The 17355-nt window shown below is 34.1% G+C and overlaps 1 protein-coding gene across 4 annotated transcripts in view; it reads right to left on the bottom strand.

The window, feature by feature from the left end:
* Window positions 1-17355, bottom strand: part of KIAA0825 (KIAA0825 ortholog) — a 410770-nt gene that overhangs the window by 328598 nt on the left and 64817 nt on the right. For 3 of the 4 annotated variants that reach the window (XM_004769904.3, XM_045074529.1, XM_013044496.2), the window contains 2 exons: window positions 13524-13692; window positions 9852-10521 (listed from right to left, as the gene is read on the bottom strand). In XM_004769904.3, coding sequence (XP_004769961.1) covers window positions 9852-10521; window positions 13524-13692 — 839 coding nt within the window. Of the gene's footprint in view, window positions 1-9851; window positions 10522-13523; window positions 13693-17355 lie in introns of those variants that run through there. The other variant, XM_045074530.1, reaches the window with a different exon arrangement.

The following is a 17355-nucleotide window of genomic DNA, read 5'->3' as shown; positions in this document are numbered from 1 at the left end:
TTTATTTGGTTTCAAGGTCTTCTTTACCCTGAAGGATCTTTTCTTCCCTTGAAGGATTCTGTTTTTCCCACTCTCTCTACCTTCCTTAAACAAAATAGCAAGGGACTGTGAATGCGAAGTGGCCTTAGATGCCACTTAGTTTCAACCTTGCACCCACTATAGATCTTTAGACACCTTCCAAATATTCAAAGGCATGTGTTGTATTCTCTTATGTCTTTGCTTTTCTAGCTAACAATAACCTTGAGAAAATTCAGAGTAAGAAACACAGGGACTGGGAAATTTCTCCTATTAATAAAAACTCCTAATGTATCATTGCATAATAAAATACAGAGGATTGATATGCCTGAAATTTACTACACATAAACAAATCCTCTCTTTTTTCAAACATGGAGAAAAATGGCAATAACTTTCCTTAAATATAAAGAAAATACAATTTTAAAAACTAAAAGTAATTTGATCAATTAACCACTCCAAATGTAGATATAAAAAATGTTTCAATATAAGGAGGGGACAATTTTGAAACATGGATGACACCCATACATGAGTAAATATGGATCTGACATCCCAGATAATGACCTATCAGGTCATAATAAAAATGCTAAAAGGTGGATTTCTAGCTTTATGAAAGTTGCTTGACTTTATTTATTTTTTTAAAGATTTTATTTATTTATTTGACACAGAGAGAGAGATCACAAGTAGGCAGAGAGGCAGGCGGGGACAGGGGGAAGCAGGCTCCCCGCTGAGCAGAGAGCCCGATGTGGGGGCTCGATCCCAGGACCCTGAGATCATGCCTTAGCTGAAGGCAGAGGCTTTAACCCACTGAGCCACCCAGGCGCCCAGTTGCTTGACTTTAAATGAAAATTTAAAGCCTTATAAATTAGGTGAAACAACACTATTATAGCATAAATTGTTATAAAATAATTGATAATTTTCTCCAAAAATTATAAGAGAATCTATGAGAACACAGATGAACAAAATAAGAATTATTGAGGAAATCTTGGTTCTTATGTCATTTTTGAAACACTATAAAAGAATATCTAAATAAATAATATGGTTCTTTTCTAGACAGATCATCAAATCACAAAGATTCAATAATATATATATTAACATGATTTCATCATATTCTTCAAATTGCAAAACATACAAGCTATATATTTTAAAACTTTTTAAAAATTTTATTTATTTATTTGACAGAGAGAGAGAGAGGGCAAGTGGGGAGCAGCAGACGGAGAAGCAAATTCCCTGCTGAGCAGGGAGTCCGAGGCAGAGCTTGATCCCAGGATCCCGGGATCATGACCTGAACAGAAGGCAGACACTTAAGGCTGAGGCATGCAGGGACGCAAAGCTATATACTTCTAAATGTATTATAATACTAAAGTTGCAAATGATCTCAAAGAAATTAAAATTACAAAATCAGAGGAATATCAAGGAGAAAAAGGGTTACCATACAATGTCAAGAAGTGGAATTCAAGTCAAGGGATGAACTTATATAACATAAATTAAGTGTCTGCCTGGTACTTTGTCTTTGGAAGATGGCTGGAGAGATTGTTACCATATTTTAAATGCATGTACCAGAGAACTTGAATCAATACCCAGCTGCATGGTTGCAGGCAGAATTTACTCTGAGGTGCTCAGGTGAACACTAAACCACCAGAAAGGCCAGCTGGTAAAATCAAATAAAATAGCATAAAAAGTGCCTCATCATTGTCTAAGTTAATAAGCACATGCAACTCATGAGTCAGTTATGAATCACTGTTAATTAAAAAAGAAAGGCAAAAAATTTGAGTGTAGAACACAGGAATGTTAAAATAAAAAAGAAAATAAGAAAGTGCCTGGTAAATTATTTTTATGCTAGTTGCCATAGTGCCTTATGCAGTTTTTGCCATGGAATTTAGCAACATATCAAAATAATATACCAAATAACTGCAAACAACAAAATTCTCTTTCTGTGGACTTTTAGAAAATAATTATGTGAGGCCTTGGAAAATAGTTACCTTTATAGTCTCAGTTTTCTCACATTTAAAATATGAATAAGGTTCAAAGATTAAATGAAATCATATATGTAAAACATACATAATAAAAAGCTGTAATTATTTTTGATACTCAAGTACTGTTATCTCTATATATTCATATTACAAATACAGATATAAACATACATTGATTTATATGTACACATAAATAGTTTATAGATCATTCTGGGGAAAAAACAACCAATCCTCAATCTACCTAGAAAAATCAAAGGCGGTTAAGGATTCAGTGGATCCAAATAGCCTTAGCTCATCAAGTATGTAGTAGTATATGCAGAAACAGATAGCACATCAGTTCATTAATTAGCTGATTAAAAACTGAAGAGAAGCAGCACTCTCAAACATAGCTAACAAGGCCAAACATTACACAGATACTAAAGCCAGATAAGGACACTACATGAAAATAAAATTACAGGCCAGTATTCCCAATGAATATAGATGTAAAAATTCTAAACAGACTATTAGCAAACTGAATTTAACACCATATTAAAAGGATCATACACCATGACCAAGTGGGATTTATATCTAGGATGCCAGGATGTTTTAATATACGCAACCAACATGATACACCACATTAATAAAAGATAAAAACCATATGATCACTTCCAGAGATACAGAAAAGGCATTTGACAGAATACAATATCCTTTCATGATTAAAAACTTGCAGTGAATTTGGTGTAGAGGGAACATACCTCAACACAGTAAAGACCATTTATAACAAGCCCACAGCCCACAAACTCAAAGGTAAAAGGCTGAAACATTTTCCTCTAAGATCAATAGGACAAAAAGATGCCCATTCTAACCACTCTTATCAACATAATACTAGAAGTCCTAGCCAGGACAATCAGACAAGAAAAAAATAAATAAATAAAAGGGATTCAAATGAGAAAAAAAAAAAAGAGTGAAATTGTCTTTGCAAATTATATGATCTTATATAAATAATTCTAAAGATTCCACTAAAAAACTGTTAGAATTAAAATCAATGAACTCAGTAGTTTCAGGATATAAAATCAACATACAGAAAGCAGTTGCATTTCTATATACTAGCAATGAAATATCTGATAAAGAAATAAAACAATCCCACTCACAACAGCACCAAAAACAATAAAATATTGAGCAATACATTAAACCAATTGAGTTAAATATATGTATACTGAAAAATATAAGAGTTTGAATAAAAAAATTGAAGAAGATACAAATAAATGGGAAAATACTGGATATTCATGCATTGAAAGAATTTAAGCTGCTAAAACTCCATTTTTCCCAGAGCCATCTAGATTCAATGCAACCTCTATGAGAATTTCAGTGCAGGGGCAACTGGCTGCTCAGTCAGTAGAGTGTGCAAACCTTGATCTTAGGCTTATGAATTCAAGCCCCATAATGGGTGTAGAGATTATTTTAAAAAATAAAATTAAAAATAAATTTCAATATGGTTTGTCACAGAAATAGAAAAAAATAATCCTCAAATTTGTATGGAACTACAAAGAATTCAAATAGCCAAAGCAATCTTGAGAAAGAACAAAGCTAAAGGTATCACACTTCCCAATTTCAAGCTATACTGCAGGCCTATAAATCAAAACACAGAGACCAAGGAACAAAATAGAGAACTCAGAAATGAACTCTCATGTGTCTGGTCAACTGGTATTTGACAAGAGAACCAAGAATATTCACTGGGGAAAGGATTAAATAAATGGTGCTGGGAACACTGGATAATCACATGCAGAAGAATGAAATTGTACCCTATCTTAAAACACTCTTAAAAATTAATTCAAAATAGATTAAAGACTTAAATATAAGTTCTGTAAAACTGTAAAACCTTGAGAAGGAAGCACTGACACTGGTCTTGGCAATGATTTTTTAGATATGACACCAGAAGCACAAGCAACAAAAGCAAAAATTTTCAAATATATATATATATATATATATATATATGTAAATGATGGAATATTGTTCAATCATGATAAAGAAGGAAATCCTGCAATGTTCAACAACATGGAGGGACTCTGAAGGTATTCTACTAAGTGAAATAACTCCGAGAAAAGACAAATACTTTACAATAAAACATGTGAAATCTAAATAAAAATTAATTCATAGAAATGAAGTATTATGGTGTTTACCAGAGGATGGGGAAAAGGGGAAGTGGAAAGATGTTAATCAAAGGTTACAGATTTCTAGTTAGATTAATAATTTCTAGGGATTCAAATGAATATATCTTACAATAGTATATTATACACTTGGAAGTTGTTAAGAGAGTAATCTTAAATATTCCCACCATAGGAAAGTAATGGTAATTATGTGACATGATGGAGATATTAACTAATGCTATGGTGGTGATTTTATAAAAACATATGCATATCCAAATCAAGCAATGTGATACAATACATTAATAAAAGAAAGAACAAGAACCATATGATACTCTCAATAGATGCTGAAAAAGCATTTGACAAAGTACAGCATCCCTTCCTGATCAGAACTCTTCAAAGTGTAGGAATAGAGGGCACATACCTCAATATTATCAAAGCCATCTATGAAAAACCCACTGCAAATATCATTCTCAATGGAGAAAAACTGAAAGCTTTTCCGCTAAGGTCAGGAACACGGCAGGGATGTCCATTAAAACCACTGCTATTCAACATAGTACCAGAAGTCCTAGCCTCAGCAATCAGACAACAAAAGGAAATTAAAGGCATCCAAATCGGCAAAGAAGAAGTCAAACTATCACTCTTCACAGATGATATGATACTATATGTGGAAAACCCAAAAGACTCCACTCCAAAACTGCTAGAAATTATACAGGAATTCAGTAAAGTGTCAGGATATAAAATCAATGCACAGAAATCAGTTGCATTTCTCTACACCAACAACAAGACAGAAGAAAGAGAAATTAAGGAGTCCATCCCATTTACAATTGCATCCAAAACTATAAGATATCTAGGAATAAACCTAACCAAAGAGGCTAAGAATCTATACTCAGAAAACTATAAAGTACTCATGAAAGAAATTGAGGAAGACACAAAGAAATGGGAAAATGTTCCATGTTCCTGGATTGGAAGAACAAATATTGTGAAAATGTCTATTCTACCTAAAGCAATCTACCCATTTAATGCAATCCCTATCAAAATACCATCCATTTTTTTCAAAGAAATGGAACAAATAACCCTAAAATTTATATGGGACCAGAAAACACCTCGAATAGCCAAAGGAATATTGAAAAAGAAAGCCAAAGTTGGTGGCATCACAATTCCGGACTTCAAGCTCTATCACAAAGCTGTCATCAAGACAGCATGGTACTGGCACAAAAACAGACACATAGATCAATGGAGCAGAATAGAGAGCCCAGAACTAGACCCTCAACTGTATGGTCAACTAATCTTCAACAAAGCAGGAAAGAATGTCCAATGGAAAAAAGAACGCCTCAATAAATGGTGTTGGGAAAATTGGACGGCCACATGCAGAAAAATGAAATTGGACCATTTCCTTACACCACACATGAAAATAGACTCAAAATGGATGAAGGACCTCAATGTGAGAAAGGAATCCATCAAAATCCTTGAGGAGAACACAGGCAACACCCTCTTCGACCTCAGCCGCACAACATCTTCTAAGGAACATCGCCAAAGGCAAGGGAAGCAAGGACAAAAATGAACTATTGGGATTTCATCAAGATCAAAAGCTTTTGCACAGCAAAGGAAACAGTTAACAAAACCAAAAGACTACTGACAGAATGGGAGAAGATACTGCAAATGACATATCAGATAAAGGGCTAGTGTCCAAAATCTATAAAGAATTTTGAAAACTCAACACCTAAAGAACAAATAATCCAATCAAGAAATGGGCAGAAGACATGAACAGACATTTCTACAAAGAAGACATCCAGATGGCCAACAGACACATGAAAAAGTGCTCCATATCTCTCGGCATCAGGGAAATACAAATCAAAACCACAATGAGATATCACCTCACACTAGTCAGAATGGCTAAAATTAAGAGTCAGGAAATGACAGATGCTGGCAAGGATGTGGAGAAAGGGGAACCCTCCTACACTTTTGGTGGGGATGCAAGCTGGTGCAGCCACTCTGGAAAACAGCTTGGAGGTTCCTCAAAATGTTGAAAATAGAACTACTCTATGACCCAGCAATTGCACTACTAGGTATTTACCCTAAAGATACAAACGTAGTGATCCAAAGGGGCACATGCACCCGAATGTTTATAGCAGCAATGTCTACAATAGCCAAACTATGGAAAGAACCTAGATGTCCATCAACAGATGAATGGATAAAGAAGAGGTGGTATATATACACAATGGAATACAATGCAGCCATCAAAAGAAATGAAATCTTACCATTTGCGACAACGTTGATGGAACTAGAGGGTATCATGTTTAGCGAAATAAGTCAAGCGGAGAAAGACAACTATCATATGATCTCCCTGATATGAGGAAGTGGAGATGCAACATGGGGGGTTCAGAGGGTAGGAGAAGAATGAATGAAACAAGATCGGATTGGGAGGGAGACAAAGCATAAGTGACTCAATCTCATAAAACAAACTGAGGGTTGCTGGGGGGAGGGGGTTTGGGAGAGGGGGGTAGGGTTATGGATATTGGGGAGGGTATGTGCTATGGTGAGTGCTGTGAAGTGTGTAAACCTGGTGATTCACAGACCTGTACTCCTGGGGATAGAAATACATTATATGTTTATAAAAAATTTAAAAATATATAAAAATTAAAAATAAATTTAAAAATGCATATCCAATCAATACATTGTACATTTCAAATTTACATTGTTAAATGTCAGTTATATCTCAATAAAGCTGGAAGAAAAAAGGTCCTACACACACACCCCAACTGCTAAAGATACATCTGTAGATTACAGGAATCATAAGCAGGACACTTTCAAATTGGTATTACATAGTCATCAGATGAGAAGAAGGTGGGATAATTTTGAGAAAAGTAAAACAATGACTACACTAAAGTAGAGTTAACAATACAGAGGATTCAGAGCAGTATTTTGTTTTGTTTTAAGATTTTATTTATTTACTTGACAGAAAGATAGAGAGCACAAGTAGGCAGAGCAGCAGGCAGAGGCGGAAGCAGGCTCTCCACCGAGGGAGCCCAATGCAGGGCTCGATCCCAGAACCCTGGGATCATGACCTGAGCCGAAGGCAGACGCTTAACCAACAGAGCCACCCAGGCACTTCTGGAGCAGTGTTTTTTGTTTGTTTGTTTGGGTTTGGTTTTTTAAAGATTTTATTTATTTATTTGACAGGCAGAGATCACAAGTAGGCAGAGAGGCAGGCAGAGAGAGAGGAGGAAGCAGGCTCCCCCCTGAGCAGAGAGCCTGATGTGGGGCTCGATCCCAGAACCCTGGGATGATGACCTGAGCGGAAGGCAGAGGCTTTAACCCACTGAGCCACCCAGGTGCCCCAAGGAGCAGCGTTTTCAATAGAATGAGCTATTTCTATCCTGTTCCTTCAGGCAGTAGAGCACAGCAATAGAGTAGAGGATCTGCAGTCAGACAAATCTCAGTTTGAATCCTGGCTTCACTCTGTAACCTTGACCAAATTACTTATTATCGCTCTGCCTAGTTTCCTCACTGTATAACAGAGATAACAAATAATGGCACCTACTTTGTTGGTTGGTTAGAAGGAGTAAGTGAGATAATGCACATCAGTGTTTGGTGCAATTAATGTTAGCTATTGTTACCTAATGAAAATCTTTTCTATGGTTTCAGGCAAAATACTGGAAGACTTGGCGAACATAAAAACACAGATCTATACTAAAGATAACATAATGTACAACCCATTCAAGTCAATGTAGATTTCATTATAATAGGAATATAAATTATTATACTTGTATTAATATTTACTATTAATACTATTATGTGATTTCACTCATCTCAAACTGTATTTCCTTAGTAAATAAAATTTGGTCACTAGGTCAAATATTAGTGGAAAGTATGGTGGATCCATTTAAGAATTAGTTTAGCAGTTCTTGAAAACAGCAGTTATTCATTTAGTTTTCTTTCCCTTACTGCATCTAGCTCAGTACCTTAAAAATGGTAGCTGCTAACTCCCTTGCCTGTGGTAGGTGCACAATAAAGCTGAACTGAATTGATTTTCTGGTAGTCTGCCTGAAAAGTGCTGTTTGAAATTTCTTTTGCAAGTGACAAAGCACTTTATTCTACGCCTTAAGACAAGGTCCACTACCATGATAATTAAATTCATTGGTCTTGGAGACATAATGACCTACATATGAATCCTGATTCTGTACAACATGACCCAGGGCAAGTTAATGTTTCTAAGCTTCTTTCTTTGTTTATGAAATTAGGGTAGTAAGAAAAAGAATGTATATGGCACAGTGCTGGCATATGGAAAGCATTCATTTAACAAGTGATTCATACCAACGTTTAGATAAATGAGCTTGAGAAAGATCAGTGCACCTAGACTTGTAGAAAATGTTTCAAATTTTGGTGTTAAAGCCTACACACATAGTTTTCTCTCACGAATGAGAAAACACCTCAATATCAGCCCTAAAGACTCCATAGCAACTTACACATATTTTCAACCATATGGATCTTTTCTTCTGTTATAAACTATATTTAGCATATATAAAACTTTCATGTTGAAAACACTTTACAAGTAAGCAGGAATTCTTTTAGAGACTATATTAGAAAATAAGTATACTCATGAAATGCATTTAAAATTTATGTAACAATTAAAATGAAAATCTATTTGCTTTGAGCAAAATTGTAATGTTCCTAAATTAACTTTGTATTCTGCCATAACCTAAAATTGGCTGATGCATGTCTGTTCTGTGATGTGATATAGTTTCCAGAGGAAAATAAAAAATATAAAAGAAAATAACAAGCTGTTTGAAAATTCATGTATCCTAGTATTTTGGTATTCTGGCATTTTATTAAGAAAGGTATGTAAAACTATAGTGAGCTATGGAAATATTTATAAAGTGATCATAAATTCAAAGATAGCAATTCACCAAATGATAATTTTCAAATACTTAAAAATACAGCTTATGCACCTATTTAGAAATATGCCTCAGAGATTTTACATAAAAGCATGACTAATAATTTTCAAAAATATTATTTCCTACCTTGATTTTTCTCCATTAGTAGGAAATTAAAATGGTGACAGGAGAAATTTTATTATATCACAAGAGTTTCTTTCTTTTTTCCTTTATCTTTTAAATAAAATTAGAAACTTTCAAATCACTTTTGCTTTGTGTATATTCTTATAGAAATAATACTAGAGAAGTTCCTCTAAAATCATTTATAGCTAAAATGTTATATCTACCAGCAATTTTAATAATATAGCTGCCATTTCATAATAGCTCCTTATTGGAATTGGCTGACTAAAGGAATACAAATCTAGACTTCCAATTTCAGTTCATGCAAATTTCAACATATTTCTAGCAATTATTTTTCCCTAATAAGGTTTCAGCTTTGGAAGTTACAATTAATTAAAAACTATCCTCTCTGTTACATATATATGAATATTGGTGGATATATTCATATATACATACAATTTCACTGGGTAACTCATGCAATCAAAAACACCAAAACTTTTATTGGCAAACTTTTGGCTTATGTTTTTCAGCATCTTTAATAATTCAAATAACAGGGGAAAAAAAGCTCTTCTACTAGTGTACTTACAGAAAAAGAAATGCAGAAGAAATGTGCACTGCAAAAATTACATAACATTTATTTTCTGATTTCAAGTTTGCAATTAAGTTTCATCAAAAAGAAAAATGTTAGAGAATTAAAGATATCAAAAGGCTTAAATTGAACCAAACAAATTTAAAAGCTCACTAACCCAAAGCATGCACTGCTCCTCTATGCCTGCTGGAGCTCTTGCTTGTTCTAATCACGGGGACAGCACTTTCTTCAAACTGCAGCTCACAAAAACTTTCAAGAAATTTTTCCATTTCTTCTGTAACAGTATCCAGGTAAGTTTCTTTAATGAATTTCACTGTTGAGGTTGGAGCTAAAATTTCATGTAGTGTGTTAAAATCCTCTTTTATCATCGAATATAACTTAAGCATTGTACTTTGGTATCCATGAACCATGTCGTCTAAATTTGATTCTCTGCTGTAAGAAGGAAAATAGTTCTGCAGCAGTTTAACCAACAGTTTATTCTGTATGCTTTGGTACTTGACTATAACTTCTGATTCTGGATAAAGAAACAAGAGTTGCTGTATGCACTGAGTTTTCAACCAAATCTTGTGCTGTGAATGGCTTATTTCATTAAGGCTTTGTAATCTGTTCACTAAGAAGCGCCGGAGCTGTAGTCTGATATTATCCCATATAGACATTACATCCATAGAGGAATAATCTTCGACAGAATGAAGAGAAGTCCTAGAGAGGAAATGGAAAGATGCTCCACTTAGCAGTGATGGGAATGAAATGCTGCTCTGGCAGGAGAGGTCCCAAAGTAAATCCAGTATCATTTCTTCTTGATTTAGTTCACTCTTCAGCAAATCTTGCTAATAAAAGTAAATTACAACATTAGAAATGGGATTAACTGTAAGAGTAAAGAAAAAACCGTTTCTACAGTCCCACAATTTCACAATAATTCAGGTATATTTAGAACCAATGCTCTTCAAATCTTGTTCTATTTTGTTTTTGCCTTTGGAATGCAATCGATTCAGGTATTTTAGAAGGTTAGTTTTATGATCTGTTAAATTTTGTAAACCCAGGTGATGATCTATATTTTCAGTTAGTTTTCCAAACACAGTCTAGTTTTCAGGCCTCATTGTTATCCATTCACAATATAACCTGAGCTGCAGCTTAAAAATTCTAAATAAAAATGTGCAACAAACATCGATTGAAATGTATTCCTCAGACAAAATAAATTCAAGATCATGCCCCTAAGTAATTCCTGGTAGAAAATCTTCATGCCTGAATGAGTACATCTATTCTTAGAGAACTCCAAATGAACATACAAAATAGAGACCTTTAAATAACAGTATGTGCCTGGAGGTTACTAATAGCAGTCATCCTGAGGAATAAAATTTAATACATTTAAAGAATTTAACTTTCATTTAAATTCCTTTTTGAGAGCCATGTTAAGAAAGATTTTACCTTGGAAACTAATCTGAGAGTATTTCAGTGCTCTCCAAAAAGATAACTAAATCAACATGGGGAAAAATACTCTCAGAATCATTTCCCCAAAAGATGATATGAAATTATTCCTTTATTCTTTCTGTGCTGACAGGAAACAATGGTAGCTATAATTATGAATAGTAAAGGGACAGAAAGTTACTTTCTTTTTGGACTTTGTATTACATGCACACATTCTCCTTACATGCTGACTTTCCTAATTATGTCTCTTTCAGCTAATACTGAAATTAGTTCATATTCTCTGAGTAGCAACAAGCTGATTGTAAGAAAACTAGAAGCAAAATTCGGGTGGCATAAAATCAGGCTGGCTTTGAAATTTCTTACTGACAGAGATATCAGAGGTATTATCTGTGATTCAGAATTATAAAGAACTCCTAGGCAAATTCCAGGAATTTGCTCTCAAGTCATTCTAAGCACTGTCATGTCCATTTTAATGTTCTATCTATAATAAATAATATCGAGTATCTATATAGTATCTTATTATATAAAAAGCACTCTCCTAACAAGTCTCTGGCTTATTCATAATAAAAACTCTGTGACATAGATATTTAAAAACTCAATTTACAGATACAGACACTAATGTGCAACATGTTTAAGCTACCTTCCAAATGTCATGTACATTAAGCACAAAACCAAGAATGAATCCCTGGTTTCCTTCTTCTCATCCATGTTCTTTCTACTAGACTCCAGACAGCCACAAAGCGCACTGATCTTTCCGAAACTTTCTCTCTCTCCTTCCCTCTCTCATCCCCCTCCATTTAGCTATCTTGGCACTTCTGGAAAAGAAATGTCCTTATATAGAATTCAGAACGCCAGCATTATGGTAAATATTATGAAACAACCAAGTCATATTTGTGTCTCTATCTTCGTTTTTTAAAAATCAGACTAAAACTGTAAATATTTGATCAAGCAAGATTTAAAGAATAATAGGTTACAAAAGTTTAAGACATGTGTTTACTATGACTACTTAAATTTAAGAATAATGTCAGTAAAAGTGCCATAATGATGATCTCTTAAGTACTTATATAATTAATAAATAAAAATGTTTCTATTAAAAAAAGAGAGCTATGAAAAATGACTGTTAAGATTGACACTTTTAGCATGTGAAAACTTGATAATAAGGTTGGTTTAATCTGAATCTGTTTTAATAATGTGGTTCTTTTCCTCAAAATAACATGATCAATTATGTAAGAAAACCTAGGTCTGGAACAACCCTATCAGTCTAATGAATTTGAGCAAAACTAAAGCGGCCTTTGCCCTGCAGTGAATAGAGAATGACTTATGTGTGACAGATTAAAAGATAATTAAAAGCTTTTGCTTTTAATTAAATGAGAAAGCATTATTACATCAATATTAATGAAATTCAATACACATGGCTCTTAATAGAAATTAAAGGAATAACTATATCCATATTTATTCTTCAGGGCTGCACCTTCAAGAGATAATGGGTGAGAGGATTTTCTTGAAAGAATAAGGCTTCAGGGCGCACAGTCTTCCTTTCTCTTCCTTTTATTACTTTGCAAACATTAAAGAGACATCTGCAATAATAACGATAGCCAAGAATGTTCCATCTGATTCTGTCATCCTCAGCCATCTACAACCTCAAGATATTTTCCACATCTGCCTTTGTCAATGTTTGATGTTTAGACAAAAACTTTTTCCCCTCAAATTAAATTAAAACCATAGCTACAGGCCTACTGCTTTCTAACAATTGTGCTGCTTCTCTGGGAAACTGTTGTTGTAAGCTAGCTACCCCTCGTAGATGCAGGTGTAATGAAGAAGCGTTTCCACTGAAGGCTACTAACACATCCCTCAGTAGAGAGTGGGAAGTATCAAAGAATGACCCATGTAGTAGCTCTCCATCAATTAAGAGTAGTCTTGTAGAAATTATTGACTTGATTGGAAAAAAAAACAAAACAAAACTGGGTATGCCGGCAGCTTGGGAAAGCAGGGAATGATAGACAAGAAGACTTAAAACATATAATCAGTGGTGATCTTTTTATACTTAACAATAAGCACAGAGAAAAGGAGTAGTTGTGAAGGACAGAAAACACAATAAATACAAACTTTTCTGGTAGACAATGTGTATGGTACATATCAATCAACACACTCTGGAATTAGAATATTTAATCTCCATTTCTATAAAACTACATTTTATTGATATAGCTCATTATAAAAAGTAAAGACAACAGCCCACTAGATTCTACTGGGAATATATAAACAAAACAAAAGCCCAGCCCCTAGATACGGCAGGGCAACATGGACTAAAATAAATATTTACATATTTACATATAAAAACTGAAGAACAATATTCCTGTTTACCCACCCCACTTTGCTATAAAACAAGATTATGAATTTTTTTTACCAGTGTTTTGAGGAATTTTATCAAATCTCCATGGGGAATGGACGGTGACTTGGATGGATTATAATTATAGTTATCTAGCCATTCAAGGCAGTCAGTTGTTGTTCGCAGTTGCACATCTGGACACTGTTTGTTAACTTCATACTGTATTTCCTTAATGCAATGTTCTATGCTATAAAAGAGAAAAGAAAAAATTATTTTGGTAGGAAATAGGTAATGGTTCTAACATTACAGGCCCTGTTTATATGTATTACCTGGTTGCACACAATTTAGAAAATTATAAAAATTTTTTATGACATAAAAACAATAACAAAAAGACTACATATTTTCATTCATAATTGAAAATGGAATGCTCAGATTTCCTGGCAGTTTCCTTTCAAATACAATGGAGGAAATATAAAATATCTAGCTACTCTGAGATGAATTAGAAATCATTCTGCGTTAAAACAAAATCAAGCATGGATGCAATAAAATGATGGTCCTCTCAACTGGCAATAGCTGGAAAGCAGAGATAAAATACTCTTTTTTTTTTTTAGAGACTTTATTTATTTATTTGACGGACAGAAATCACAAGTAGGCAGAGAGGCGGGAGGAGGGGGGCAGCACGCTCCCTGCTGAGCGAGAGCCCTATGCGGGGCTCGATCCTAGGACCCTGAGATCATGACCTGAGCTGAAGGCAGAGGCCTAACCCACTGAGCCACCCAGGTACCTCAGAGATAAAATACTCTAAAAATAATCTTGATGACTGATGATCATAAACATACATTGTCTACCAATAGGTGAATAACTATATAAATTATGGAAAACTTTGATCAATGGAACATTAAAATGTCACAAAGCAGTCACAAAAGCCTTATATTTTCAAAAATTGTAAAAAACAGGTACACATTGAATGTACACTGTTAACGACAGCCAAGTATCTTATCTTGCTATAGAACTCCACTCCAAAAAGCAAAAACAAAAGCATACTTAACATTGCACATTAAAAAAAAAAAAAAAGACTGGAAGGAAATGAAACAAAAGGTTAGTAGCAATTATCCTTGGGTAATGAAATATGTTTTAAATTTTACTCTTCTATAATTTTCCAAATTTTTAGAAGGTATATAATACTCTTACCAAAAAATAAAATAAATAAATAAGAACAGAAAAAACTTGCCCAGTTGAATCTTCTAATACATATCTGTTTTAAAAATTATATACAAAGTAACCTTAATTCTGATACAAAATGGATATATTATGTTATTTTAATTTGCATATGAAAATCTGTGGATTCATGGTCATGAATCTTTGTGGGGTAAACTGGTGACCTTAAGCAGCCTGTCATCTGTGGAGCTACATGGATATGACATATTACTACCACCTGATGGCAGCATATCTAAACTGCAAGAAAGCTTATAAACAGGAAAATTCTTTTGAAGCTGAATGCCCTCATCCAAAATTGACAGCTATGCATTTGCTCCTTAATGGTATTAAGAAATATCTGTTGCTAAAAAGCCTACTACAGTTTTGAAAATATCATTGCTATTAAATTATATATTCCATGTGACAGAATTATTTAAGCTTTGAAAACTAAGTTTTGATTATTAAAACTGATGTCATATGAATGACTCTTCAAAATTCATCAGGTGTGAGTTGCCTATAAAACATACACTGTAAACTTTAAGGAAGGCTTTTCAGGAGACTTCTGAGCATGAGTGAATTCAAAATGAATTACCTTGAAACAAATACATTCTGAGAATCAAAGAGCCTTTTCATGAAAACAAAGAACTTAAAAGAAAAATAATACCTACTTAGGCTACAGTCCACGCAATTTCCTGATGGGACAGTCTTATTCAAGAATACCAGTTCTAAGTCTGACTTGAGATTGGCATATATTTTTTTAACGTATGTAAGCATATCTATGCACTGAGAAACATGATACACCTTGACTCGAGGGACCCTTTATCAAAGGTTTTTATTACAGCATCCTCATGTGGCTCATTCAGGGAAACCTAATAGATTACAGCAATGTGAATTGGAAAGGCTCAGTGCTGTGTCTACCTAAATCTCTTTCAATCAGGACTCAGCTTTTAGGCTAATCTTTAACATCTGAATCTGGGTAGAGGCCAGTAACTACAACTTATAAATAGGGTAAAGCCTTCAGAGGGTTAGATATTTTTAGTAATTTGTTCAAACACTGATAAAGGGACTGAGCAGTTGCATTTCAGACAACCTCCCTCGCCAACACAAACTAAGACAGTTGAGCTGGCTTTTAAAATCTCAGATTTTTGTCACAAAATTTTCAATGTCGGAACTTCTGATTTTGTTTTTTTGGCTAAATATCTTGTCATTCTGCCATCCACCACACTGTCTATACACCTTGCTCTAAAAGAGCAGGAGTTTGAAGTCTAGAGAGTTATTGCCCGATTACTATTACAAAGGTATTATTTTCAAAATTTAAGATCAAAGTCAGTTTGGTATGTTACCTGACAATTTATCTTTCTTAATTGAGGTCAAAGTTAAGTTCAAAATTAATTTTCAACATCAAAAAGGTAACTTTATTTTCATATATGTGTAGTGGCAATAATGCTGATGGGCATAGTAATTTTGGGTGAGAGGAGGTCTATTAACTTTAGAGGTAGATGATACAAGATCCTAGTCTAGGTTTTCTGAAATAACCTGATACTTGTCTTTATTCTGGTTTAAGTGTCTTCTGATTAATTGTAAGATGCTTCAGATATTCCTTAGAAGCTAGGTCAGTCATGAGAAAATAACCAAGATAATTCAACAAATAGAAATCCAATTAACACATTTATTGTTCGATCCCAAACATTAGGCTAAAAATGTAAATAGTCTAAAAATAGATGCAGAATCTCTTCCCTCAATAGTTTAAATTCCCAAATTTACACCGTTAGTTGGATTAGCAAGAAGTTTCTAAAGCATCTTGTTAGCTTTATCCACTGAAAACATCTAACATGTCTGTCAACAGGAAAATTATTAAATAGTTAATTCACTAAGTGGAATAGAGCCATGAAAACAAAGGAGAAATACAGTTATCAACATGAAAGAATCGAACAAATATACTGAACCAAATAAATTGAACAAATATACTGAGGGAAAAAGGTACAAATGAATATACACAGTATGATATTATCCCTGTAATAGTTGGAAAATATGCAATACAACAGTACATTTTGTTCAGGATTACAAGCATGGGTATTAAAGTGTAAGGAAATGTACCCTAATGATCAACATCATGAAATCCAGGGTGGAGATGAAAGTGGGATGAGACAGGACAGGTACGTAATGAGCCTTAGCAGTACCGGTACTGTTTTATTCCTTAAACTGGCTGGTGGGTATACGAATGTTTATCATAATACACTTTATGCCTTTTCCTATGTCTCAATATTTCTTAATAAATTTGAACCCAATGTGCTCAATTATAATGACTCTGAATTATCCGACTTAACGATGTATACAAGTAGATGCACTACTGACAGGCTGTGTGTAAATCAATTTATAAAAACCACTTTTATAATACAATATGCAGCATGCTTTTTTTTTTAAAGGATATCTGTGGTAATTTTCTCATTCAACATTCACTCCTGGGTACCTTGAGTGTACAAATGACTTATTGAATAAAGGCATGTTCGATAAACATTAACTGAATGCTGACTATGTGGCAGGTACTGTGATATATACTCGGGAACCAAAGGTGAAGAAGACACGGTCCCATCCCTAAAGGAATCTGTCTAATGAGGGACAGACCTATAAATTAAAAACTATTTTACATTAAGACTTGGTAAGAGGTGTGTACAGTGCTATGCAAGGACACAGGCGGGATCTGCTAAAGGAT

The sequence above is a fragment of the Mustela putorius genome, unplaced genomic scaffold (assembly GCF_011764305.1).
Source record: "Mustela putorius furo isolate JIRA1106 unplaced genomic scaffold, ASM1176430v1.1 tig00537350_pilon_pilon_pilon, whole genome shotgun sequence".
NCBI classification, from domain to species: Eukaryota; Metazoa; Chordata; class Mammalia; order Carnivora; family Mustelidae; genus Mustela; species Mustela putorius.
The sequence above is the reverse complement of the archived record's forward strand: the minus strand, read 5'-3'. Positions and strand labels throughout refer to the sequence as shown.